The sequence below is a fragment of the Artemia franciscana genome, chromosome 6 (assembly GCF_032884065.1).
Source record: "Artemia franciscana chromosome 6, ASM3288406v1, whole genome shotgun sequence".
In the NCBI taxonomy this organism is placed as follows: Eukaryota; Metazoa; Arthropoda; class Branchiopoda; order Anostraca; family Artemiidae; genus Artemia; species Artemia franciscana.
The window spans coordinates 40,007,623-40,035,038 of NC_088868.1; the positions used below are offsets into that span (position 1 = coordinate 40,007,623).

Sequence of the window (27,416 nt, forward strand, 5' to 3'; positions counted from 1 at the left end):
AGCGAATGACAACCTCTTCAATTCTTGTTTTCAGCACAGAGACACAAGCTGTGTTCAAGGAAATACAATCGGATTTTTTTTTGAAAGTTTTATAAGCTTAGCATTTTGAAAGTACTAAGCAGAACTACATAATTATCAGAATCTAATAAATAGCTAGGTTTTATCTCAGACTAAGTAAACTCCAGATAACTGAATGACTATACTAGTAAAAATACTAGTCTACTGACGGAACTGAATTCCTACTTTACTTACACATAACATTTCTGCCATTAAGTTAAATTTTTTATTCTAGCACACTCTTGCTAACAGATTCAGAAAATTGTCTAATTAAGTAAAAAATATAAGTAAAAAACAATACGTTTAAATAAATCTAAATAAAACTGAAGAGTATTCATTCCAGTAATATATTTATCTACTTATCACATCATCTATGCATTTACTGGCATGCGTTCAATTATTATTTAGTAATTTTCTGATATTACCAGCATTCCCTCATAGACTAGTTGGGTTTAGAGAATTACCAATTCGTACAGGTTTCATGACACTTGACGCTGTTGAGCAGCTTCCAACAATGACGAAGCTATATCTTGGCGCAAGATTTTGAGTTAGATTTAGACTCACTAATCACTTTTATGGATAATTCTGAATCATTTTTCATCTTTGTAATTATTAATCATTTAAATATTTCTCAACTTTCTGAAATAATCTCATCGTTGGCATTGATCTCGTCTAGATTATAGCTCAGTGCAATAATGTGCATGGTTTTTTATAGTCAGTCTTGGATCTAATCGGTGGTATAATGGCAGCTTGGTTCTCTAAGCATATTTCATCGTCACCAATTCTTCCATTAACTGTTTCGATTTGTCTGGTCTCGATGTATTGGCAATGAGCTGATTTTTGATTCGAGCACGATTTTTCAGCGCACTTCAAATTCAGTGTAAAATTCCTTACATACCACTGTGGCCCTGTTAATCAATGTGCATCAAGTAATGAGCCTCCAGTGGCACTTTATCAATGTCTTCATCCATATCCGCTCCTCCACTATAGTGCAATCTTACACCGTCTGCATATATTGGAAGAGGTTTATCATTTGTATGCTTTTGGCTCCAGTCCTCAAATAAATTAAACAATGACATGGGACACTTCGGATAATTATCACCACAAGAATCAATTGTTGCGTCTTTTAATTGGCCAACACGCTCAGCCTCTAAATAATCACGGAGAAATTCATCATCCCCATACTTTGGCCTGAAAAAGAAAACGTTTTTAAGCGAAAATGTATACTGTGCAGATTGCACAGTATAATTTGCTGTGCAAATTACAAAGTGTATATTCATAACATCATTCAGGATTTGAATCAGGTCATCAGTTTGTTGACAAACTGTTTATCTAGTAATTCCAACAGAAAGATAGACTTTCGACTAGGAACTGAAAGTTCTAGCGCACTTTTTAAGATTCAAAAGAGATTGGAGGTCAACTATTTCTCCACCTAAATCTCTTCCCTTTCCAAATACATCCAATGGAAATTTGGAGACAGCCATTTTGTTCAGTTTAGTTGAAAAAAATCTTTTTAATTATGGGTTTGAAGACGAAAAACTCCTCAACAGCCCTCAGGGCAAGTGTTATGCCCTGGGGGAATACATGGTTCTTATAGAAAAGGTGGTCACATAGACTTTTCAGGAGGCTCAATGAGTTGTAGATCCTAAGTTTTAGTGCCCCTTTTATGAGTCAAATTAATCCGAAAACTCCCAAAGCCTGTCGTCCCTCACGTCCTATTCTCAGCAAATACACCTGATGGGAATTTTAAAATAATCATTTGTTCGAAAACAGTCCAGAGATCAGATGTCAAGGCCTTTGGGTAAACACAACCCTGCAGCGTCGAAGGAGGATGTTTCAAGTTATACCCTGGGGGCAAATAAGGTTCTTATACTGTCTCGTGGTGGCGCAGTGGGTTTGACCTTAGCTTGGTAATACGGGACCCAGAGATCGAATCATGCAGCAGGAATGCACTGCAGGGCCGGCGCAGGGACATAAAAGGTCAAGAAGTGTCGTTAATCCGATACAAAGGGTTTTTATAGAAGGGGAGATCTTTTGAACTATAGAAGAGGTGTATTTTATTTCAAAAGCAAAATTCTACTTCGCTTTTAATAGAAAAAAAAAATGATAGAGGACACCTAAGCGCCCTCCCTGACACCCTCTTTCCCCCATTATATATCCGATCAAAATTATGAGATAGCCATATTGTTCAGAAAAGTCCAAAGAGCATTGAACAATTCTTTCAGGGTGGACATATCCGTCCAGAGCCCAGGGGCAAGGGTTATAAGTCATGTCATGGGGCATGTAAGATTTTTGTGTAACGGGTAGTTGCATAAATTTTGGACCGGATGGGCCTTATTCGATTGGAAATTGGAAGTTCCATTACCTTTTTATGAGTCAGAAGTGAATGGGTGGCAGAACACATCCGATCATATAATTAAGAGAACAATTTTGTTAAGCATTGTTGAAAGGTCCCGTACTTCCGTCTTTGGGGATGTCAACCTCCCTATCATCTTCAGAGCAAAGTTTATAAGCTAGACAATTCTCTCACCGTTTACATGTAACATATCTTATTGAGAAAAATATGTATGTTCGAACTTGACTTTCCAAAACGATAATGGGCAAAGATGTTCAACTGACCAAAAGGCAGATGTTAATACTACTGCTCCTACCCGTACTGTCGCTTTTACTATTAATAAATATAAAAAAACTTGTCTTTTTAACTGAAAGTAAGGAGCGACATTAAAACTTAAAACGAACAGAAATTACTCCGTATATGAAATGGCTGTCCCCTCCGTAATCCCTCGCTCTTTACGCTAAAGCTTTTAATTGTTTTAAAACGTAGAATTGTGGCAAAGAGTCAAATTTTAGCGTAAAGAGCGAGGGATTGCGGAGGGGACAACCCATTTCATATACGGAGTAATTTCTGTTCGTTTTAAGTTTTAATGTCGCTCCTTACTTTCAGTTACAAAAATGTGGAAATTTGAACTAAATTAAAAGATGGTATGTGCACGTACATTGGCGAAAGAGCAGATCTCAAGAGTTGATTATTACGTTGGAACTTTCAAAGAATGCTTAAAGGGGTAGATCATCTGACCAAAAGGCAATATGTGCACGCTACTACCAATGTTACTGTCACTGCTACATTTACTACTACAACTGCTACAACTACTACAATCAAACAGTTCGTGGTAACGAACTGTAGTAAGGAGCGACCCGGCTCAATAGTAACCAAAACTCTAAAAAATTGAATTTTGATATCAATAGCTACATCAAAAGAATCGCATCTTAATGCTGATTTTAAATATATAAGTTTCATCAAGTTTAGTCTTACCCATCAAAAGTTACGAGCCTGAGAAAATTTGCCTTATTTAAGAAAATAGGAAGAAACACCCCCTAAAAGTCGTAGGATCTTAACGAAAATGACACCATCAGATTCAGCGTATCAGAGAACCCTACTATAGAAGTTTCAAGCTTCTATCTACAAAAATGTGGAATTTTGTATTTTTTGCCAGAAGACAAATCACGGGTGCGTGTTTATTTGTTTGTTTTTTTTTTTTTTTTTCCCAGGGGTCATCGTATGGACCAAGTGGTCCTAGAATGTCGCAAGAGGGCTCATTCTAACGGAAATGAAAAGTTCTAGTGCCCTTTTTAAGTGGCCAAAAAAATTGGAGGGCATCTAGGCCCCCTCCCACGCTTTTTTTTCCCAAAGTCAACGGATCAAAATTTTGAGATAGCCATTTTGTTAAGCATAGTCGAAAACCATAATAACTATGTCTTTGGGGATGACTTACTCCCCCACAATCCCTGGGGGAGGGGCTGCAAGTTACAAACTTTGACCATTGTTTACATATAGTAATGGTTATTGGGAAGTGTACAGACGTTTTCAGGGGGATTTTATTTTGTTTGGGGGCGGGGATGAGAAGAGGGGGCTATGTTGGAGGATCTTTCCTTGGAGGAATCAGTCATGGGGGAAGAAGAATTCAATGAAGAGGGCGCAGGGTTCTCTAGCATTACTATAAGAAAACAATGAAAAATAAACATGAAAACGTTTTTTCAAATGAAAGGAAGAAGTAGCATTGAAAATTAAAACGAACAGACATAATTACGCATATGAGGGGTTCTAAAAATACTTTAGCATTAAGAGCGAGGTATTTAGGAGGAGATAAATACCTTGCTCTTTATGCTACAGTATTTTTAATAATTTCAACTATTTATTCTACGGCCTTTCTGATTCAGGGGCCATTCTTAAAGAACTGGGACAAAACTTACGATTTAGTGTAAAGAGCGAGGTATTAACGAGGGTACAAACCCCCTCGTATACATAATAAAAATATAAGGTATGAAAGTTTGTTACGTAAGTTAATTCTTAAGTTACGTGTATTTTTTACTAATAAAAACGTTCATTAAAAATTAAAAGTTCTAGTTGCCTTTTTAAGTAACCGAAAAATTGGAGGGCAACTAGGCCTCCTTCTCCACCCCTTATTTCTCAAAATCGTCTGATCAAAACTAAGAGAAAGTCATTTAGCCAAAAAAAGAATTAATGTACAAGTTTCATTTTAATAATTTATGTGCAGAGAGCCAAAACCAAACATGCATTAATTCAAAAACGTTCAGAAATTAAATAAAAAAAAAAAAATTTTTTAGCTGAAAGTAAGGAGCGACATTAAAACTTAAACCGAACAGAAATTACTCCGTATATGAAATGGGTTGTCCCCTCCGCAATCCCTCGCTCTTTACGCTGAAGTTTGACTCTTTGCCACAATTTTACTTTTTCAAACAATTAAAAGCTTTAGCGTAAAGAGCGATGGATTGCGGAGGGGACAGCCCATTTCATATACGGAGTAATTTCTGTTCGTTTTAAGTTTTAATGTCGCTCCTTACTTTCAGTTAAAAAAACAAGTTTTTATTTTTATTTATTAATAGTAAAAGCGGCAGTACTGGGAGGAGCAGTAGTATTAACATCTGCCTTTTGGTCAGTTGAACATATTTGGTCAGTTTTTGTTGTTATTAAATAAAAAAAAAAAAATTTTTAGCTGAAAGTAAGGAGCGACATTAAAACTTAAAACGAACAGAAATTACTCCGTATATGAAATGGGTTGTCCCCTCCGTAATCCCTCGCTCTTTACGCTAAAGCTTTTAATTGTTTTAAAACGTAGAATTGTGGCAAAGAGTCAAACTAAATTTGATGAAACGTACATATTTAGAATCAGCATGAAAATTCGATTTTTTGATGTTTCTTTTAGCATCAAAATTCCGTTTTTTAGAGTTTTGTTTACTATTGAGCCAGGTTGCTCCTTACTACAGTTCGTTTCCACGAACTGTTTGATACTACTACCAGTAATATCAATTCTACTGCAACTTTGCAAAGAGGCATTAAGGTGAAAGTTTCAAGGAATTTTGAGGGATGAACTGAATCACAACAGGCCGTCTGTATACAGGTTGTCAAAAAGGTGTAACAGCAATAAGTTAGGAACAATTTTTTGCGTAAAGTTGAAACTAAAATAACTTGTTATGAGAGATGTTGAACATACCAAAAAGAAAATATTTGTATCCTAATGCCACTGCTTCTACTCATGCTACTGCAACTGCCCCTATTATTACTACTTTTAATACTACTACGGCCACTAAAGCTAAGGCTACTATTATTAGTCCCCTTGCTACTGCTCCTAATGCTGATACTACAATAAAGTGCATTAAGGCCAAACCTTTGAGAAACATTGAAACTGTGTGGAACTTAATCTAAACCCACAAATGCCCACAGAGATTCAAAAGAACATGTGGCGGATTTTGTACTAGTCAGAAAGACCTATGGGTATATTATTATTTTACCATTGCAGCTACTGGAATTAATAATAGTATGGGTATTAATATGAAACTCTTAGGAAATACTTAGGTGACGACTCAATTAGACGAAAAATACAAAAGGGTTTATACGGGGAACTTAAGCCATATTACAGGCAGCGCGGCTTTTTAGCAGCTAAAAATATCATTGAAATATTTATAGCAGTTTATTTGATTGAAAATTAAAAGTTCTATTAGTTATCCCATGATCAGCTTGGGTAAGCTTTAGAATTGGTGTATCAATAATTGAAATTAAAAATTGCTTTTCTTACAAATTCGAGTAAATAACGAAAAGTAATTAATACAAGTTAATACAGTATTTAATACAGTAATTGTATTTAATACACTCAATTAGCACACTAAATTTGTACAATTAATAAAAATTTAATTAATCAATTAATTATACAACATAATAGATTAAAAACAGAGAAAAGGATTGATAAAAATGATATTTTTTTCAATGTACTTAGAATTCTGTGTTATTATGTCCAAAGCAGCCATAGAAAATGTAAGAAACATTTGTTAAGAAACAAAAAAAAATGTCTAAAACACAATTTACTCTCATCAAAGCATAAGGAACATTTTAGATCTGAAAAACCTTAACGGCACCAAAGACCCGGTGTTTCTATTTGCTTTAAATTTGACCTAATGTATCAATTTATTTATGCCTGGTTTTCAGTTTTAATTAAAGAAGTACGTTTAGGAGAAGCTCAGTCTAGGAATTTGTGTTTATGCATTAAGGTTCTCCTCATCCAAGAACTCACGACTATAAATTTCAAACTGATTAAGGAAACAATTTTTTTGGACCATCTACAAAAAACCCTACACCGCACCACAACAGGACATATGATCCTTTTAAATAAGAAAAGAATGAGAATTTTGATTCCTGATTAATTTAGGATAGTGGCCTATTCAAGATCAATAAAGCTCCTCTTTCTTTATTAGAAGCTTATTCCATATTGGCTCTTTCTTTCCTTATTTTTCTTTATTTTCTATATGCTATTTTTCTCCTCATTTCCTCATTCCTTTATTAGCTCTTTCTTTCCTTATATGGAAAAAATGGCAAATTTGCAGGACTGACAACTATTGCCCCGAGCCACTGAAGGGTCATATCATCCCTGGCAGCTATATATTCGACATATCAATTATTTTGAGCCAAATTGCTAGGTCAAGATTTTTATCATACGTCTGGGGGACTCCGTGGATAAAGGCAGCAGCACAAAGAAGGAATATGGTATCAATGTTATCTAATTATTAAATTATAAAAATTTGAATATATCATATAATATATAAATTATCATATCTAATTATGTTATCTAGTTATCTTACTTTAGAGAAGGTCAGTTTGAATTTTCCATTTCCAATTGACTGACTTAAATTACAAGTTTTTGTTCCCCAATACTCTAGAAAAAGTGACCAGTAAATAAAATATGACTAGGAAATAAAAGGAGTACTTGAAAGATAAAGGAACTTGCTAGCTCAATAGCTTCACTTGTTGATCAGTTTTTAAGCCCTTCCTAAGTTTGTGCGGATACCCTTTTCAAAATAACGTGGCGAGAGTCAAAACCTAAAAAAGAAACATTTCAGTTATCCAATTTTTTATCTTGACAAACGCTTCAATAATTCTAAAAATATGTTTTTTCGGTCTATTTAATTCTTGAAAACGATTATCTTTTAAAAACTGTTGTTTTTTACTCAGACAATTGCATAAGATTTCAGGGCTAAGTGTCAACTAAGTACGCTTTTAATTGCTTTATCAAGCCTTTTACTAATTTTAAGAAGATACTTTGCTCATCTTCAGATTTTTCGGCTGACAACTTATCTACTTATTTACAACTACTTTAGGCCTGTAACATTAACTAAAACATCATAAGCTAAATGTACATATTGAACCATACGTACGTAAGAAGAGCTGTTAAAATTGCCCCAACCACCGATATCTCTCCGATAGGATGGTTTTGAATTTCACATATCGTCCGTAGCAGGCACGCTTTTCCATCAACCCCCATTGCCCCTAATAGCATTTCTGCTGTCTTGAAAACCTGTAGCTGGTCTTCCACTATACTCCTGAAAAAAAAAGAAATAGCTTGAAAAAAAAGCTAACAAAGGGCCAGAAACAAAGAGAGAAAAACAAAAAGAAACAACTCCTGAAAAATAAAAAAGAAAGAAACAAAATGAAAATGGAACAAGAAATGGAGTCAGTGGTCATAATTCATGAAAATATGCAGAAAAGGGGCAAGAATTTTTCAGGGTTCAAATTGAACACACACAAAAATAAATCTCAAGATTTGAAGTTTTTCCGTGTTTAATTTTGTTTTCATAATGAAGATAAAGATTTCACTCTTAAAATCAGGAAGGGTGATAAGTCAGTTTAAGATAGCATTTTTTAAATCACGGTGTTTCTGAAATAAAAGCAAAAAACAGAGAGTGGCGTCAATTTATGGAAAATCAAAAGGGGTGAGTAAAAAGCATTTTTCGTAATCGGGGTAAAGGAATTTGTTAGTTCTTGATTGTTTAATGATAATAATGCAAATTTTTAGTAAAATTAAAGAAAACCTCTGTTAAAAATTGAGGCAGTGAAAAATCAGGGGGGAGGTAATGAGGGAGATATCAAGCAGGGACATAGCCTAACTTGTCATATTACACAGTACATGAATAATTGACTTTCTTGTCACTTCATGTGACCATTTCATGTGATCCTAGGATATTGTAATCCCACTAATTGGACATTAAATTCATATTTTTAAAAATTTGTCCATTAGGATCACTTTATGAATGATGTACTTTCACTTTTGAATTATTGGGAAATTGAACTTCGGGGTTTCTTAGATCATCCTTATGCTTATGATAGAAATTTCCCGTTTACCGTAGAATTGAAATTGAAATAAACTACCGTTTTTCCATGTGTTTATTATCCGTAGCATTGATAAACTGGATTTCACTTTCTATCCAAAGCCAACACAAAACAATAGATATCTTCATTTTGATTCAAATCACCCCCACCCCCCGTTAAAAGAGCAGTTATAACTTCTCTCATTGATCGTGCCCTGAACATTTGCTCCTATTCGTATATAAATACAGAAATACATTTTTAAAGATATCCTTTTTGCTAACGGATACACTCTTCCTTTTGTAAGTAATATAATTAATCGTACACTAAAATGACCTTCCTGTAAAATCGAAGTTATTTCACAATGTGAAGCTTATACAAAGCCTTCAAATATAATCTATTTTCAGTACAAAATTAGAAAATAACGTGAAATAACGTGAAATAACGCACAAGAAATAACGTGCATCTAGTATTCACTAATAATTTTAAAATTGTCAATTTCTTCGACTCTGGTAAATATAAAACCCCAGCTACTCACCTAAGAGGGGCTTATCAAATACCAGGCAGTTGTAGCACCTACTCTGTTGGCATAATTTATCAGAATCTAGAAAAAGGGCTACATCAGCATAACGAAGGCATAGAAAAGCCATTAATTTTAAATAGTTCTAATAGATTCTATGATTCTGCTTTAGCTTGCCATATATTTAATAATCCCACCCACACAATACTTTTTGAAAAATCTTCCCTTATTAGTACTGATTTGGGGCTGAAAAAAGTGGTTTGCAAATCAATCGAAACTGGGCTAAACATAAATAATAATTTTTCTTTAAATAGGGACTTTGGGGACAACTCACTTAATTCTTAATGCTCAGATTTAAATAAAAATAATCTAAAAAAAAATATTTTACTAAGCCAATTTATAACAGTATTGAACTAGTTACAAGAAGGCCTGTAACGCAGCCTTCCAAATAAGAATGATCAGCTTTTGAAACTTGTATTTAATTATTTTGATCTGGTTCATTTGAATTAATTTATAATCTCACATCATTTCATTTATCTGGTTGAACTTCGTTGAAGTAAGGATGCTAGGGCTGTTTTAAAAAGTTTTTTTTAAAAACAATTTTAGTTTGATTCTTCCCAGATTTATATATATATATATATATATATATATATATATATATATATATATATATATATATATATATATATATATATATATATATATATATATATATATTAATTTAAACATGTTTTGTCAAATAATAAAAGATATTTAGATGTTATTTTGGTCTTAAATAGTAAGGATTTCATTGATATTTCTAAAAATATATATCCATCAGAGCTTATTCTTGAACCTAGTCATGTCGCTGGTCATGAAGATCATTTCTTAGATTTAAATATTAATATTTGTGATAATAATAAATTAAGTTTTAAAATGTATAATAAAACGGATGATTTTGATTTTGAAGTGATTAGTTTCCCATTCCCTGAAAGTAATATACACTCAAATATCACATATTCAGCTTTTTTCTCACAGTTACTTCGTTATGCAAGGATTTGTAGTAATTATATTGATTTTAAAAATGGATGTAAAATCTTAAGCCAAAAATTGATATCAAGAGGTTTTTCTGTAAATAAATTAACTTGGCAATTTAAAAAATTTAGTTTTCATTATAACGAACTTTTAAATAAATATCAAAAGAATTATCTAGAAATACTTAAAGAAATTTTCAACTAATTTCGGAGGTTCGAGAAATGTTGTTGCAGCGCCATTTATTTTGAATTGTGTTTCTAATTCACCGGATTTTTTTTTTAAATTAGCCACATGGTAAAGGCGAATTCTATAATTGTTTAGTTCATTCAGGTTTTTTTGCAATGTGTTAATATTTGTGATTTGGTAAAATTTATTATATTTAGTTTACTTATTGTTGCAAAAAAGAGGGATATATTAACAGGATAAGCTTGTTTTGGTGTTACTTGGTTGTTTTACATTTGATGTTTTTTTTTCTTTCATAGGCATGTATTTTGGGGGTGATACCTGACACGGGGATGCCATGGATATTCTGTGGTAGCCACAACACTTGGTGGGGTAGAGAATTTAAAGTGGCGAAACCCCATATAGGCCAGTGTATTCTCCTGATGAGCCCTTGTGTTGGGTTGTTGCCTCTGAATTATTTGTCTTTATTATTTTTTCTATTGTTTGGTAAATGACGACTTATACTTATTGACGACATGACTGCCTGTCCATGGATTATTCTTTATGGTTGATTGTGTATGGCTATGCTGTTTGACCTATGTGATTGGATGGATGAGTAGGGTTAAGGCCTCGTTCAAGTGCTGGTTCCTTTTCTCCTTCTGTCTCTCTCTCTTTTTTTTTGTGTTTGTGCTGTTGCATTGGTGATTTCTCTTTTCATGATATATATATATATATATATATATATATATATATATATATATATATATATATATATATATATATATATATATATTATATATATATATATATATATATATATATATATATATATATATATATATTTTATATATATATATATATATATATATATATATATATATATATTATATATATATATATATATATATATATATATATATATATATATATATATATATATATATATATATATATATAGTATTCACTAAATTTTTAATGCCCAGATTTAAATAAAAATGATCTTAAAAGATGTTTTACTAAACCAATTTATAATAGTATTGAACCAGTCAAACAGTTCGTGGTAACGAACCCGGCTCAATAGCAACCAAAACTCTAAGAAATGGGGTTTTGATATCAATAGCTGCATCAAACGAATTGCATTTTAATGCTGATTTTAAATATATAAGTTTAATCAAGTTTAATCTTACCCATCAAAAGTTACAAGCCTAAGAAAATTTGCCTTATTTTAAGAAATAGGGGGAAACAACCCCTAAAAGTCATATAATCTTTACGAACATCACACCATCAGATTCAGCGTATCAGAGAACCCTCGTGTCGAAATTTCAAGCTCCTATCTACAAAATGTGGACTTTTGTATTTTTTTTGCCAAAAGACAAATCACGGGTGCGTGTTTATTTATTTTTTATTTTTTTTTATTTTTTTCCCAGGGGTCTTCGTATCGACCAAGTGGTCCTAGAATGTCGCAAGAGGGCTCATTCTAACGGAAATGAAAAGTTCTAGTGCCCTTTTTAAGTGACTGAAAAAATTGGAGGGCACCTAGGCCCCCTCTCACGCTCATTTTTTCTCTAAAGACAACGGATCAAAATTTTTAGATACCCATTTTGTTTTCCATTGTCAAAAACCATAATAACTATGTTTTTGGGAATGACTTACTCCCCCACAGTCCCTGGGGAAGGGGCTGCAAGCTACAAACTTCGGCCAGTGTTTACATATAGTAATGCTTACTGGGAAGTGTACAGCGTTTTCAGGGGATTTATTGGGGTGTTTTTGGGGTGGGGTTGAGGGGAGGGAGCCAAGTGGAAGAATCTTTCCTTGGAGAAATATGTCATAGGGGAACAGAAATTCAATGAAAAGGGCGGAGGATTTTCTAAAATTACAATGAAAAAAAAAATGAAAAAATAAACATGGCAAAGTTTTCTCAATTGAAACTGGAGTAGCATCGAAACTTAAAACGAACAGAAATTATTACGCATATGAGGGGTTCTAAAAATACTTTAGCATAAAGAGCGAGGTATTTAGGAGGAGATAAATATCTCGCTCTTTATGCTATAGTATTTTTAGTAATTTCAACTATTTATTCTACGACCTTTCGGATTCAGGGGTCATTCTTAAAAAATTGGGACAAAACTTACGATTTAGTGCAAAGAGCGAGGTATTAACGAGGGTACAAACCCTCTCATATACATAATAAAAATTAAAGAATATAAAAGTTTGTTACGTAAGATAATTCTTAAGTTACATATATTTTTTACTAATGGAAAAATTCGTTAAAAGTAAAAATTTATAGTTGCCTTTTTATGTAACCGAAAAATTGCAAGGCAACTAGGCTTTCCCCACCCCTTATTTCTCAAAATCGTCTGATCAAAACTAAGAGAGTCATTTAGCCAAAAAAAAAGAATTAATATGCAAATTTCATTTTAATAATTTATGTGTGGAGAGCCAAAACCAAACATGCATTAATTCAAAAACGTTCAGGAATTACATAAAATGGTTGTCGCGAGGTTATTGGTTATTGCGGAGGTTATCCCCTCCGCAATCTCTTGCTCTTTACGCTAAAGTTTGACTCTTTGCCACAATTCTGCTTTTTAAAACAATTAAAAACTTTAGCGTAAAGAGCAAGGGGTTGCGGAGGGGACAACCCATTTCACATACGGAGTAATTTCTGTTCGTTTTAACTTTTAATGTCGCTCCTTACTTTCAGTTAAAAAAAACTAGTTTTTTTTTTAGTCATTACAAAAAGGCACGTAATGCTAGCTTCCAAAAAAGCATGATTAGCTTTGAAAACTTGTATTTAATTAATTTGTTCTGTTTCGTTTGAATGAACTTATCGTCTTACATCATTACATTTATCAGTTCTGGTTGAACGTCGTTGATGTAAGGATGCTAGGGCTTAGTATTCACTAGATTTTTAATGCTTAAAAAATAAAAATGATTTAAAAAATATTTTATCAAGCCAATTTACAGTAGTATTGGACCAGTTACAAAAAGGTCTGTAATGCTAGCTTCCAAAAAAGCATGATTAGCTTTGAAAACTTGTATTTAATTATTTTGTTCTGTTTCGTTTGAATGAGTTTATCATCTCACATCTTTTCATTTATTAAATAAAAAAAAAAACAAGTTTTTTTGAATGACAGCAAGGAGCGACATTAAAACTTAAAACGAACAGAAATTGCTCCGTATATGAAAAGGGCTTTTCCTCCTCAACGCCCCGCTCTTTACGCTAATGCTTTTTACTGTTTTAAAAAGCAGAGTTAAGAGAAAGAGTCAAACTTCAGCGTAAAGAGCGAGGCATTGAGGAGGAAAATTCCCTTTCATATACGGAGTAATTTCTGTTCGTTTTAAGTTTTAATGTCGCTCCTTAGTTTCATTAAAAAAAAACTTCTTTTTATTTAATTTCTAGACATTTTTGAATTAATGCAGGTCTTGATCTTGGCTCTCCGCACATAAATAATTAAAATGAAACATGCATTTTAATTTTTGGGCTAAATGGCTTTCTCATGGTTTTATTCGGAAGATTTTCGCATTCTTCTTGGAAGTCCCCTACTATTTTGTCACCTTGATCTCATGTTCCAAATGGTGTTCACAACTGGGATAGTTCCGGCCTCATTCTCTTATGGTCGTCTTACTCCTGTTCCAAAAAAGAATAAATTGCTGAATGAGTGTTCTTCATACCGCCCTATTACAGCTGCTACTACTTGCTGCAAGGTTTTTGAAACACTCATAATGCTAGAACTTACAGACAAATGCTACATGCCGCCATATTAGTTTGGTTTCCAAAAAGGCCTAGGGTATGCCCACGCGCTTACTGCACTGTTGTCAATACTTATAGATGCTGATAAGTCTAGTGTTTCGCTCGTCCTAGGAAGTCATGATGTAAGCCATACTTTCGACTCTCTGATTCACGCATAAATTATCCTTGAGCTATGTAAAAGTGGAGTTGACATGTCTGCCATTTGTGCTTTGTATCATATATATATAACCAACTTGCTGTTGTAATCCGGCTACCTGATGGGACTGTAACACGTTTCGTTATTCCTGTCCGTCAAGGCGTCAGACAGGGATTATTTACCTCTCCAGTTGCCTTCAATAACTATATCGTGAATGCCCAATCAAGCGCAGTTCCTTCGTGTATTTTAAAATGGATTGATGAGTCACTTATCGCTTATGCAGATGATATTTTTAAGCCCCGTCGGACAGTTCAGTCATTCGAAAGAAATTTTGCTATTTTAAGTAAGGAATATGCTAAAATTAACCTTACATTCAATGGAGAAAAATCTGACGTGGTTCTGTTCAACTGGGGTGAAACTCGAGCAGGATTTACTATTATTCTCGACGGCACACCAATTTCCCCAAAATCAAAACTGAAATATTTAGGGCTTCTTATCGGTGACAAAGCAACTAGAAGGCTCTTGATCCTTCATTTTCCACTTCAAACAGCAACTGCATACGGATGCTTGGTAGCAAAAAAACTTCGACTCAACCGCAAACTGCCAGCGAAACCTTACAATACTTCTGCACACCTAAATTTCCTATACCTTGCACCTTTTTGGCGTACGTTTACGATAATCGAGACGAAGGAGCTTCGGCGAATCTATTTCCGGTATGCCAAATACCTGGTTGCCCTTCCACCACGGTCAAGCAATTCCTGGGTCATTAAAAGATACGGCATCATACACCTGAATGCTTCTATCAGAAAAAGCATAGAAGCTTATAATAGTAGAATTGGTCGGCGTCCATGGAGCGCTATTTTGATTCAATGATTGTTTTGCTTTTGTATGTTCTAATTGTTCTTAAGTAAGGTGAAGTGTTGTTTAGTTTGTTAGGTCATTTTCTTTTTTCTCTTTTCTTTTATTCACATTATACTCCGTTTTTCATGTGTATTATAACGGGTTATAAATAAATTCAACTCAATTCAATATAAAAACTGTACCTTTTTGATTGGAAGTGGCCAGCAGTTTCGTCCTAGAGTGAATCAAGGAACAATAAAACTAGTACCCTCTTTGTAAAAAGTTTATAAAACTGTACCTTTTGGATTGAAAGTGGCCAGCAGTTTCGTCCCAGAGTGAATCAAGGAACAATAAAACTACCACCATTTCGTAAAAAGTTTAAAATTAATAATATAAAACGGTACCTTTTGGATTGAAAGTGGCCAGCAGTTTCATCCCAGAGTGAATCAAGGAACAATAGAACTGGAACCGCAATTCCAATAGAGCCTCGAACTGTGTTCTTCCCATTCACCTCTGAGAGTATAGGCAATGAAAAAGAGTTTGTTGCTGTCCAATGTGGTCGGATCAAAATAGCATTACGATTTGCCACTAAAATATGAAATATGTAGTTAATTATCTAATAACAGGATTCACGGTACCATTAATTATTTAGCAAATTTCCTTGGGTCTTCGTATATTGTGAGTTTTCCAAGTCTCTACTAATTCTAGCAAATTATTCTCTTTAGCCTGTTTAATCGGTTTAGCCCGTTTAGCCCATTGGCTGTAATTCTCATGGGATAACTTTGATTTATGTTATGAGATTAAATAAAATATTTAATTGAGTAAAATAATTTTTCAATGAAAGTAATGAGCAGCATTAGAAAGTTCAAAGAAACAAAATTAGTCTGGTGACTACCCCATCTGGAGTCCCTCGCTCTGTACAAGAATTCACCTTTTCTAGATTACTTAATGATGAGTGCTCAAACCGAATGGCTTTTTAGTTGTAACAAGACAAGAGGACAGCTCATTTTTTTCATTTTAAGTTTTAAACTTTCTCAATAATTTCATTGAAAAAACCATTTTATTTCATTTAATTTCTGTTTTTTTTTGTTTTCTTTATCGAGATTTTTAAAATTTGTGCAGTTCTTTGTTAAAACATATACAGATTATTTTTTTACGCAATTTAATGTCTCCATAGTGTTTCATTTCAAACATATTCGATTATTAAAGCAAGCCCAATTCAATTCCTACTGAGCTTCAAATTTTTGGTTTTATTTTTTATGGTTTTTGAATTGTTACAATCTCTTATTAAAGTATTCCTAGAGTTGCTTGTCTTCTAACCACTGACAATTTGCTATCTTTTCATAATGAAGTCTTTTCAAAGACATTTGATAATAAAAGCAAGTCAGATTTCCTATAACGATATCTATAGGCTTCAGACTTTTGGTTTTCTTTATTGAGGCTTTAAAATTTTTGGTAATCCCTTGTTAACTTATCCATAGATTTTTTTGTAATTACCAGTTTTTTGCATTTTAAGCAATTTAGTGTCATTTCATGAAGCAACCATGCAACTAATTCCAAGCAACAATACCTGCTACTTCTCAAATTTTGGTTGTATTTTTTAAGGTTTTTCAATAGTTGTAATCTCTCGTTAAAATATATACAAATATTTTTGCAATTACCAGTTTTTGTTCTTAACACATTTAATGTCTTGTAGTACTAATCTTTTTAAAGATATTTTATTATCAAAGCTGGTCCTATATATAGCAAAGATATTTACTGGGCTTCAACTTTTGATTTTCTTTTTTATACTTTTTGAATTGTTGTAATCCCTTATGAAAACAGAGAAACATCATTTGTAATAGTTGCAACTTTTGGTTTTTTGCCCACTTCCTCCTATATATATATATATATATATATATATATATATATATATATATATATATATATATATATATATATATCTTGAAAAGAGAAATCACCAATGCAACAGCACAAACACAAAAAAAAGAGACAGAAGGAGAAAACGAAGACTGTTTTCCTAAATTAGTGATTAATATTGACCAGCACTTGAATGAGGCCTTAACCCTACTCATCCATACAATCACATAGGTCAAACAGCATAGCCATACACAATCAACCATAAAGAATAATCCATGGACAGGCAGTCATGTCGTCAATAATTATAAGTCGTCATTTACCAAACAATAGAAAAAATAATAAAGACAAATAATTCAGAGGCAACAACCCAACACAAGGGCTCATCAGGAGAATACACTGGCCTATATAGGGTTTCACCACTTTAAATTCTCTACCCAGCCAAGTGTTGTGGCTACCACAAAATATCCATGGCATCCCTGTGTCAGGTATCACCCCCAAAATACATGCCTATGAAAGAAAAAAAAAACAGCAAATGTAAAACAACCAAGTAACACCAAAACAAGCTTATCCTGTTAATATATCCCTTTTTTTTTGCAACAATAGGTAAACTAAATATAATAAATTTTACCAAATCACAAATATTAATACATTGCAAAAAACCTGAATGAACTAAACATTTATAGAATTCATCTTTATCATGTGGCTAATTTAAAAAAAAATCCGCTCAATTAGTAACACAATTCAAAATAAATGGCGCTGCAACAACATTTCTCGAACCTCCAAATTAGTTGAAAATTTCTTTAAGTATTTCTAGATAATTCTTTTGATATTTATTTAAAAGTTCGTTATAATGAAAACTATTTTTTTTGAATTGCCAAGTTAATTTATTTGCAGAAAAACCTCTTGATATCAATTTTTGACTTAAGATTTTACATCTATTTTTAAAATCAATATAATTACTACAAATCCTTGCATAACGAAGTAACTGTGAGAAAAACGCTGAATATGTCATATTTGAGTGTATATTACTTTCAGGGAATGGGAAACTAATCACTTCAAAATCAAAATCATCCGTTTTATTATACATTTTAAAACTTAATTTATTATTATCACAAATATTAATATTTAAATCTAAGAAATGATCTTTATGATCAGCGGCATGACTAGGTTCAAGAATAAGCTCTGATGGATATATATTTTTAGAAATATCAATGAAATCCTTACAATTTAAGACCAAAATATCATCTAAATATCTTTTATTATTTGACAAAACATGTTTTAAATTAATTGGATTATTCTTATCCATCATATATTTATATTCTAGTTGACTTAAAAACAAGTCAGCTATAAATGGGCTGGCATTCCCCCCCCCCCCCATGGGAATTCCCACAATTTGCTTGTACAAATCACCACCAAATCTTATATAAGTATTGTATAAAACAAATTCTAATAACTCAAAAATCATATCCAAGCTGTAACATCTCAAGTTAACTGTAGTATTAAAGCAATTTGTCCATATAGCTTTTTTATTATAAGTGTCTATTTTTAAGAACCTTTCACTAGATAAGAGGAAAGATTTCTTGATAACAGTTTTTAAATTATCAAACACTACATTAAGTGATAAATTAGTATACATTGTCGCAAAATCGAAAGACTCAATTCTTTTAGCTGAAACCATTGTTAAAGAATCTATCACCTGCAGTGAATTATTAACACTCCAAAATGGATTAAAATTCGAAAATTTTTTATTACAAGAACAATAGGTTTTAAGTTTATTTACAATTTCCTTTAAAATTAAAGAGAGGTCAGTAGCAGCAATGCGGGTTGGACATTTAGCTGCTCCAGCAATAGACCATGGTTTAGGGGGACCGGAGAAAGTAGGCAAAATAAAAATTAAAAACATTACTTTAGATCCCGATTATCAAAACTTATTTTATACACTCCTCAAGCATGAAGCATAAGCTAAGGCAGGAGTTATTTATAATGCATTAAACCTATAAGAAATACATAGCACTAATCTCCACACGGGTTCTTTGGCCTCTAAATGGAAATTTAATTCCTGATAAATCTTAAATCATGATTTAATCTTGATTTTGAAGAACATATTCAAGAAAAGTATGTGAGTATAAGGATAATGTCATTTTATTATGCAAATCAGGCAATCCCAGACAAGATTTTTGCTGTTATGGAAAAGCTTACTTTAGCATAAACGAGTGGAAGCTAAGAGATGTGGTAGTCCCTCGGTATTTAGGGCAAATATCGAAACCGTGTGATAGTTAAAGCATAAATAAATAAAGATAATCTCATTGATTAGAATTTTTTCAGTTTTAATATAACTTTGGTTTAATTTAAAAAAGATTATTTTTGCCCATAATGAAAGAGTAGGATGGTAACTGTGACTTGTTTATTTGTCACTTTAAAATATTTCTCATTTTCTTAATACCACCTCCCTCCACTCTTTTACATAATAATTAATTCGTCTACTTTTGCTTTAACGTTGATGTCACCTCAATTCAAATTTAATGCTCAATAACATTTTTCAACCTTAGTTACCCAAAGATAAGTGATTGAAACAATGTACACTACGGTAAATTACCAAACCGCAAAAGTAACCTCACCGGTTTCGGAGGGAACCCTTTCTTCATAAGACACCCATTCCACCATGGAAATACATAAATATGGTATACACAACTAGTTTTTTTAAACTTTTGTTCTTAATCAACTATACAAAATCCATCATGCTTCTAACCTTCCCATAGCTCCATATGAACCCTAAAGGGAGTAGAATACTGTGCCACAACAAATTCCTCAGATACACCACTCCAATCCAATTTTTTAAATATTAAATACGTTACTGAATTCTTTATGTTAGTTCGTTGGGTAAACTTATTAATTAAAACAAAACATTTGATTTTTTTTTCAACTGTCTATTTTTCAAGCAAGACCACACTTAAAATTTTTGTTTGTCAATGCAAAGCAAAGCACAAATTTAAAAACTTAAAAAAAGATAACTGATTTAGGTAAAGAGTCAAGCCTAAAACGACCAAAAATTCTTACAACTGAAGAAATGAGACTTAATAAACAAAGAAGGTACAGGGAACAACGGAGCTTAACTTGAAGTAAATTGGAAACAAGATGTCGACGTTGTGCCACCTAAAGGTCATAATTGATATTTTTTTTCTAAACAAGATGGAAGCAGTTTCTATTCTTTTTTTTCTTTCTTTTTCACAGTCTATGGCCAGAATATGTAAATATAAAGTGAAAGGTTCCAACTAAGAACATTGAAAATACGTATGTGAAAAGTATTGTCCCGTCTAAGGGTTAGAAGTGGTAGTTACGACCATTAGGTGGATTAGCTTTTATTAGATTGCGTTAGTTAAGTCTATTAGTAAGTTCCAACATTTCCTTCACAGTCCATAATATTATGCTTGAAAATGAGTTTTTTTTCCTTAGAAAGAAAGGGTATGAGGTGATGTAGTTTTTGTTTTATCTTGAATAACCTAATAATGTTAATTAGGCTTCCTACAAGAAAACTTGGGTTACGCTAGGACATGACTGACTGGTAACCTCCAATTCATCTAAGTATTTTGTATTTCATATAGAAAATACTACTGGCTCCTGCCAGTAGTGGGAATTGAGACATAAGCATAGATTATCGCGGAAACTATAAGTATACCCACTTCAGTACTTGTAACAGAAAATAAATCTTCAGGCCATGGTAGCTCTCACTTATTTTTTAACGCTGAAGAACCATTGATTGAGGTTGTGGCGATCTCTTCTACTTCAAAATAAAATAAATTTACAAGGAAGAGGGCTGCAGGGGAATAATACTTGTTGCAGAAAACTAAAAAAAATAGTGTGAAAACGTCAGTGAAAGAAAATCACCTATAAATACAGGTTTTTTCATGTAGAAGCATGAACAAAACAGAAACTCAGAAAACTTTCAGAGATTAATAGAAGCTTGGAATCCTACAAAGGAATACCCAATTCCCAAAAACAGTTCATACTGCAGCATGTTTTAAAATGCTCAACTAAAAAAAAATGGAAGAGACAAATAGGCGAACAAGTACTTTAGATTATTTTCTAACAGTCACATGTGAAAAGAAAAGGGTCTTCATAGTCTTTTTTCCTAGTGCCCTAGGGCTTGGAGAATACCTCTTGAATACTTCTGGGGCAGGCACTGCTTTTTCAGACATGAAAGCTGAGAAAAGCTCCCAGAACTTCCAAAAAAAACAGGGTAACATGAATAAATTGATTTGATCAAAAAGCACATTGAAAGTTTCCATCTGGGTAATTCCCATTATTGTCGAATAAATTCAACCAGGTTGCCAATCTAGATGCATGAACTTATATAGTCTAAGTTATACAAACTGTATCTTGACAATGGTGTCGAAGAAAGAAGAAGACCAGCCTGAAGAAAAGTGTGCATTAAAGTGCTCAAAACAATGAATAAACCTTTTCATGTTCCCATGAAGGATCAGTGTCCAGTTTGCACTAGGGGGAACTTTTCGTTGCCTGCAGAAAAAGAAGATTGAAAAGCAAATGATGCTTATCTTTTTAGGGATAAAATGGCAACGGAATCAATAGATGAAATTGAGGAAAAAGTATATCAGTTTGAAGAAGGCCTTGGGTGATCAATGCTTTACATGGTTTACTTCCCGCTGGCACACCGAAGTTGGAGGCTGGACCAATTTTCTATAAGTGAGAACAAGCCATGTACAATCTAACTGTGTACGACCTCAACTTAAGCGAATGTAGTTGCAACTTGAGGGACCAGACCTATGGCAGAGAAGGTCAAAGGAAACTTGTACTGTTCTGTTAAACCGAAACAAGAAAAAGGCTACTGACCGTACCACTGTTTTTTTGGAAAAGGATCAAGTACAAAGACACTCCCGATTCGGTTTATTTCAAGTATGATTTTGAATCGGACTTTAATTCGTTAGATATTGGAATGGGAAGTGGGAACATTCTGAACTATATCTCAAAAAAAACTTATCCAAAGCGTCTGCCTCTTGCTGCTCCCCAGTATAAGGATGTTCTGGATCATTGCACGTCATCAAATCCATCATGACATCTACAAAAATCTGCCCTATTCCAAAGTGGGATAGTGATTTTTTTACAATGGTGCTGCATAGGTTTGTTATTTTCATTGAATGTACGAAAACATTAATAATATCATGCACGCTTGCAACTTTGAAGGTTCAAATTTCTCGCTGTTGTTAAATTCTTAAATTGTCAGTTAGAACCTGTAAGTGGCACTAAGTCGATGCATATTGCTCAAGCAACTAAATATGAAGTGTGCGACAACTCTCAGCTCTTTATCAGCGTCTCTATTGCGGGAAAAAGGCTTAGACCCAGTTACTTTGTCTTTGATTAAATGCTATTACTATTGCCAAAAAACACTTAATTTATTTATATTATATTTAAATTGTAGGTTATAAAATATTATATTCTAGAAAAAGGTGACACTTTGGTCTCATATGCCCTGTTTCTAAATAAAACTAATCTAATTATTTTCAAAGATGGCCAAATTATGACGAAACTTATAGTTGATTGCTACACAGAAACCTCACACGCACAAAAAAAAAAAAAAAAAATCAGGTACTAAAAAGTTTAAAATCTTTTCATGCAAGTTGTCACTTTTCAGAAGATTTGCAACATTTTGTTCAGCCCAGTTACTTCACTTACAACGTTTTTACCGATATAAATTTTATCCATTATGCAGAGCCTTGGCCCAAAGGATAACCCATTTGTACCTTGGTCAGGAGTTTCTTTGCCATGTTTATGATGCCGTAGAATTGGATCTAAGCTTTACTCGTCTCTGATTGATTGGTAGTCTACAGGGTATGTAGACAGGGTCAAGTTGACCCAAAGAGAAAAAATATTTTAGTGATTGCCTCTATCTGTATATGACCTCTGGAACCATACCAACAAAAATCATACTCAGATTTGCTTAGATTTAAAGGACATTGGGATAAACACTAAGGAGCATCAAAGATACTAAAAAAAATTGCCTAAATATAATAAATACAAAATCTTTGGAAAAAAAATCTGGACGACCTAAATAGGCCTAAATACATTTTGGGTTTGATCGACAAGCAACTTACTGGGTATGCATATTGGATATTGAAAGGCTAAGAGAAAAAAACTTAAGAAAAAGTGAGGCGTATTTGCTCTAGAGGGCTGCAAGCTTTTAAAAAAGACTAATCTGTTTTCGCTGATCAATGTCAAACTTCCAGGATAAGAGGAATTTATCCAAGAATTGTCCATTTTTATAGAAGATAACCTGATCTAATTAATTTTTTAGGCAGGAAAAACAATTTTTTTAAGAGTTGATCTCCTTTAAAGTTTCAGGCAGTGTAAACACCTTAATCAAAATTAAGGAGAAAAGGAACCTCCGTTAAGAAAAAAACAGAATCAAGAAACAATATGGGGGTATTCGTTCGCAATAATCTTTTTTAAAGCTAATACGAAAGATTACGCTTATTAGTAAATCAACTTGAGATGACTGTTCGAAGAAGCAAAGAATTACAAATATATAAAAAGTAAATGATACTTTTAATAAAATTACTGATTCAGAGACGTTTATATTCAAGAATGGCAACAAAATAAAGTCGAAGGTTTCAACCCATCAAGAAGGTTTTCAACCCATATGAATAAAATTAAAATTCCATTAGCAATGCTAATGGATTTTAATTTGCTTTTGATTTTAAATTTTGATGGAACATTCAGGTTTTGCTTAACAATTAAATTAGAATACAAAACTTTGATTCTCAAGCTAATAATTCCAGGAAAACATTTATAAATGGTCCTAAAAATAACTTAATATAAACTATATATATTTTAAACATCTTTTCTTTTAAAATTATAGCATAGAAAAATAAAAAAAAACTGCTAGGATATCCAAGAACTAAAATTATAATATATATAAAAATTAATCAAAACCCTTATTCGGTTCAGTGATCTTGATTATTAGGGCGATTCTATTGTTATTACTTTTTTATTCTCGACAAATATAACCATCGTGTTTGAAATACATACTATTTTCAAAAAGATGGAACTGACATGCGAGGCCTTTAGAGGGTTAGACAGGAAGGGGAGTGGCACTGCTTTTTTGCAAACATCGGTTAGCCTTGTAATTTTGTGTGCCATTGGTGTAATAATGATAAAGGGTGGCAACACAAAATCAGTGTTGCCACCCCTAGTGATATATCACTATTTTCAGTGATTTTATTTTGCCCGAACTAAATATCGTTAAATTAAAAAATCAATAAATCAACCATAAAATACTTAAATCTAGTGTTTTTCTCACAGGGTGGCACCCCTGCACACACTGCTCGAAACACACATTTTTTGTTGCAGTACAAATGACATCCTAAGAGTTAGAATGTTTAGGAACCACTATCCCTATTCCTGTTTGTGGTAATTTATGTTCTTGTTAAGCTTTACTTGATCATTCATTTTAAATTGTAAGCATTTTAGGATTTGTTTACTCATCTATAGCAGGATTTGTCATCCTTAAGCGTAATGTACTTATGCTTTTTCTGCTCGAATAGGGCTACATTTATTAATTGATAGTAATCTCTGTTCGCTTAAGTTCGAAATATTCAAGGACGTTCGTTTTTAAGTTTTATTGTGGCGCATCACTTTTCTTTGAAAAACAAAGCAACGTATTTTTTTAAACTACCGCATCTAGAAAATGTTGAATGACTGATCGATTGGAGATGACGATATATTTAGTGGTTTGAAATCTGGAAAAGCGAGGGTAAAATCAAATTGACTATGACTTGAAGTCGTAGGGCCATTGGTTTGAATATTGACAATTTCATTTACTAAATTTATCAGTTTCTTGTCAGAAAAAAAGGTGTCAGTCCGATGAATAAAAAATTACCAGGATTGCCCACTTCGCTATGATGGTAACTGAACCTTAGTCCTCACGAATTATTTCTTGATTTGTTTGTGGAATCCCAAGGCTAAATCTAGATACCAGCCGCTGGACAAGGAAGCCCTAATAGTTCAAATTTCCTAGATTAAAATTTATCTTCTACTCGAAAATTCGACTTTCAATTGCAGATCCTTCTCTAACTATGACACAGAGTCTTAAATTAGTTTTCGAGGAAGAGCAGTATTTCAATTATTTTATTTGATTTTGGAGTCAACGAGGGGCTAAATCTAATATTGACGATAAATCAACTCTGTTTTTTCTGTCATTTTTTCAACCTCGTCGGTTCAATGGGAGAACTATTCCATCCTGCTGCATTATACTGGGGACTAAGGGGCCTGTGGCCCTCGAAAATAAGTCATTGATGTGCCTGTGGAGTCCCAAAAACTCATCCAGCTACCAGCCACGGGAAAGTAGAACGCTAGCAGCTATACTGCCCTAGACAAAAATCTAGTATTTACCCAAAAATTTGTTTTCGAAATAAGACGTGGACATTTCTAATCGTAACACAGTCATTCCAACAATATAGCCAAGTCATGATTTCTCTTTTGTTTGCACCTTCAAAAATACAACCTAACTTTTTCAAGAGGTCACTAAAACATTTTACGGGGATACTAGAAGGTCAAATTTACGTATCCATGACCAACAGATAGTAGGAGACAAAAATATGAGGACTTTTGGGAGGATAGGACAAGAATGGAAAATCAGAAAAACTGATTCATAAAAATGTGCATTATTATATATATGTTCAACTCTAAAACAATTAATGAAATGCTGGAAATTATGAAATTAATAATGAAAATCAATAATGTAATCAATGATGAAAATCAATAATAGAATCAATATTTAAATCAACAATGAAAAACCAATAATAAAAAAATCATTAGTTAGCTATTCTTTTGAAAGCTTTAAAAATATAGGTACAAAGTTTAGGGCCAAGGCTTCCCTAGATTCTAATTCTGTCTTAAGTTCAAGTTTTAACTACAAAGTGAGTATTTAATACACCCTACTCCTCCAAAAACCTCATGCGTAATGTCTAACCATTAAGTCTGGGGCATACAAGACTATGATTTAAACTTACTTTTGTCGAATAAAAATCTCAATGTCCAAAAAAGTAAGATCCTAGCACATAACCTCATCAAAACTATCCTTTTTGAAATGGAGGAGCTGTAATCTAAACTACCCGTTAAATGTTCAATTGTAATATTCAGGTTAAAAGCGGAATGACGAGAAATTAAATTAAGATGCACAAAGGGTATCTATTGCTTTACCAGACATCAATCAGTTCACACTTAATTGCTAAATCCACAAAATAAAACAAGAATTTGAATATCAGGTCAAATTTATTGTAGAGCACAAATTAGATAAGAAGAAAGAGGTGATCATACCGAAAAGATTCCCCCTGTGAAATAAAGACACAATAACAAGAAGGTAGTACACATCATCGCCGTTCAGCAAACTTTTCAAAGATAATGTTTGTTACCGTAACAATTGAAAAATTATAAAATCCTTATTTTCTATCATAAACTTTTTATTCATCAAACTTTAAGCAACGTTTTCAATCATTTTCTTTTCAATAGCTCAACTTAACTTTATTAATATCAAATAATCAATACATGCATCTCTTTTAACATCCCCACAAAAGGCTCCATGGCTTGTGAGCGTCAGGAAAAACATTACAATCATATTAATCAAGATTTATAATAGAAGACAAGGGTAATAAATAAAAAGAGGAAAAAAATAACAAAAAAGAAAAGAATCAAATGCAAATGTTATATCATACCTTGTTATTTAAATTTTTTCGCTGAATTGTACCAACTAATTATATATATATATATATATATATATATATATATATATATATATATATATATATATATATATATATTCATATTTTTATATATTTATATATATTTATATTTTATATATATATATATATATATATATATATATATATATATATATATATATATATATATATATATATATATATATATATATATATATATATATATATATATATATGTATTTATATTGGTTGTTTTACATTTGCTGTTTTTTTTTTCTTTCATAGCCATGTATTTTGGGGGTGATACCTGACATGGGGATGCCATGGATATTCTGTGGTAGCCACAACACTTGGCTGGGTAGAGAATTTAAAGTGGTGAAACCCTATGTAGGCCAGTGTATTCTCCTGATGAGCCCTTGTGTTGGGTTGTTGCCTCTGAATTATTTGTCTTTATTATTTTTTCTATTGTTCGGTAAATGACAACTTATACTTATTGACGATATGACTGATATGACGATATTGATGAGTAGGCTTAAGGCCTCATTCAAGTGCTGGTCTATATTAATCCCTAATTTAGGAAAACAGTCTTCCTTTTCTCCTTCTGTCTCTCTCTTTTTTTTTCTTTTTTTTGTGTTTGTGCTGTTGCATTGGTGATTTCTCTTTTCATGATATATAAATATATATATATATAT

At 32.6% G+C, this 27,416-nt stretch overlaps 1 protein-coding gene across 1 annotated transcript; it reads right to left on the bottom strand.

The window, feature by feature from the left end:
* Positions 1–390: 390 nt before the first annotated feature.
* On the bottom strand, positions 391–26,123 carry LOC136028423 (uncharacterized). Its single transcript, XM_065706262.1, has 4 exons — positions 26,017–26,123; positions 15,538–15,721; positions 7,783–7,947; positions 391–1,248 (listed from the first exon to the last, which is right to left on the bottom strand). The coding sequence occupies exons 1-4, from the start codon at positions 26,072–26,074 to the stop codon at positions 969–971; spliced, it is 687 nt and encodes a 228-aa protein (XP_065562334.1). The 5' UTR covers positions 26,075–26,123; the 3' UTR covers positions 391–968.
* Positions 26,124–27,416: the final 1,293 nt, after the last annotated feature.

Bases quoted from the DNA above. Each gene is read 5' to 3' on its own strand.
- LOC136028423 (XM_065706262.1), bottom strand. From the start codon at position 26,074: ATGAGGTTATGTGCTAGGATCTTACTTTTTTGGACATTGAGATTTTTA. The intron at 15,722-26,016 runs GTAAGTTTAAAT...TTCATATTTTAG, and splicing joins GAGATTTTTATTCGACAAAA to TGGCAAATCGTAATGCTATT. The intron at 1,249-7,782 runs GTACGTATGGTT...TTTCTTTTTCAG, and splicing joins ATTTTAACAGCTCTTCTTAC to GCCAAAGTATGGGGATGATG.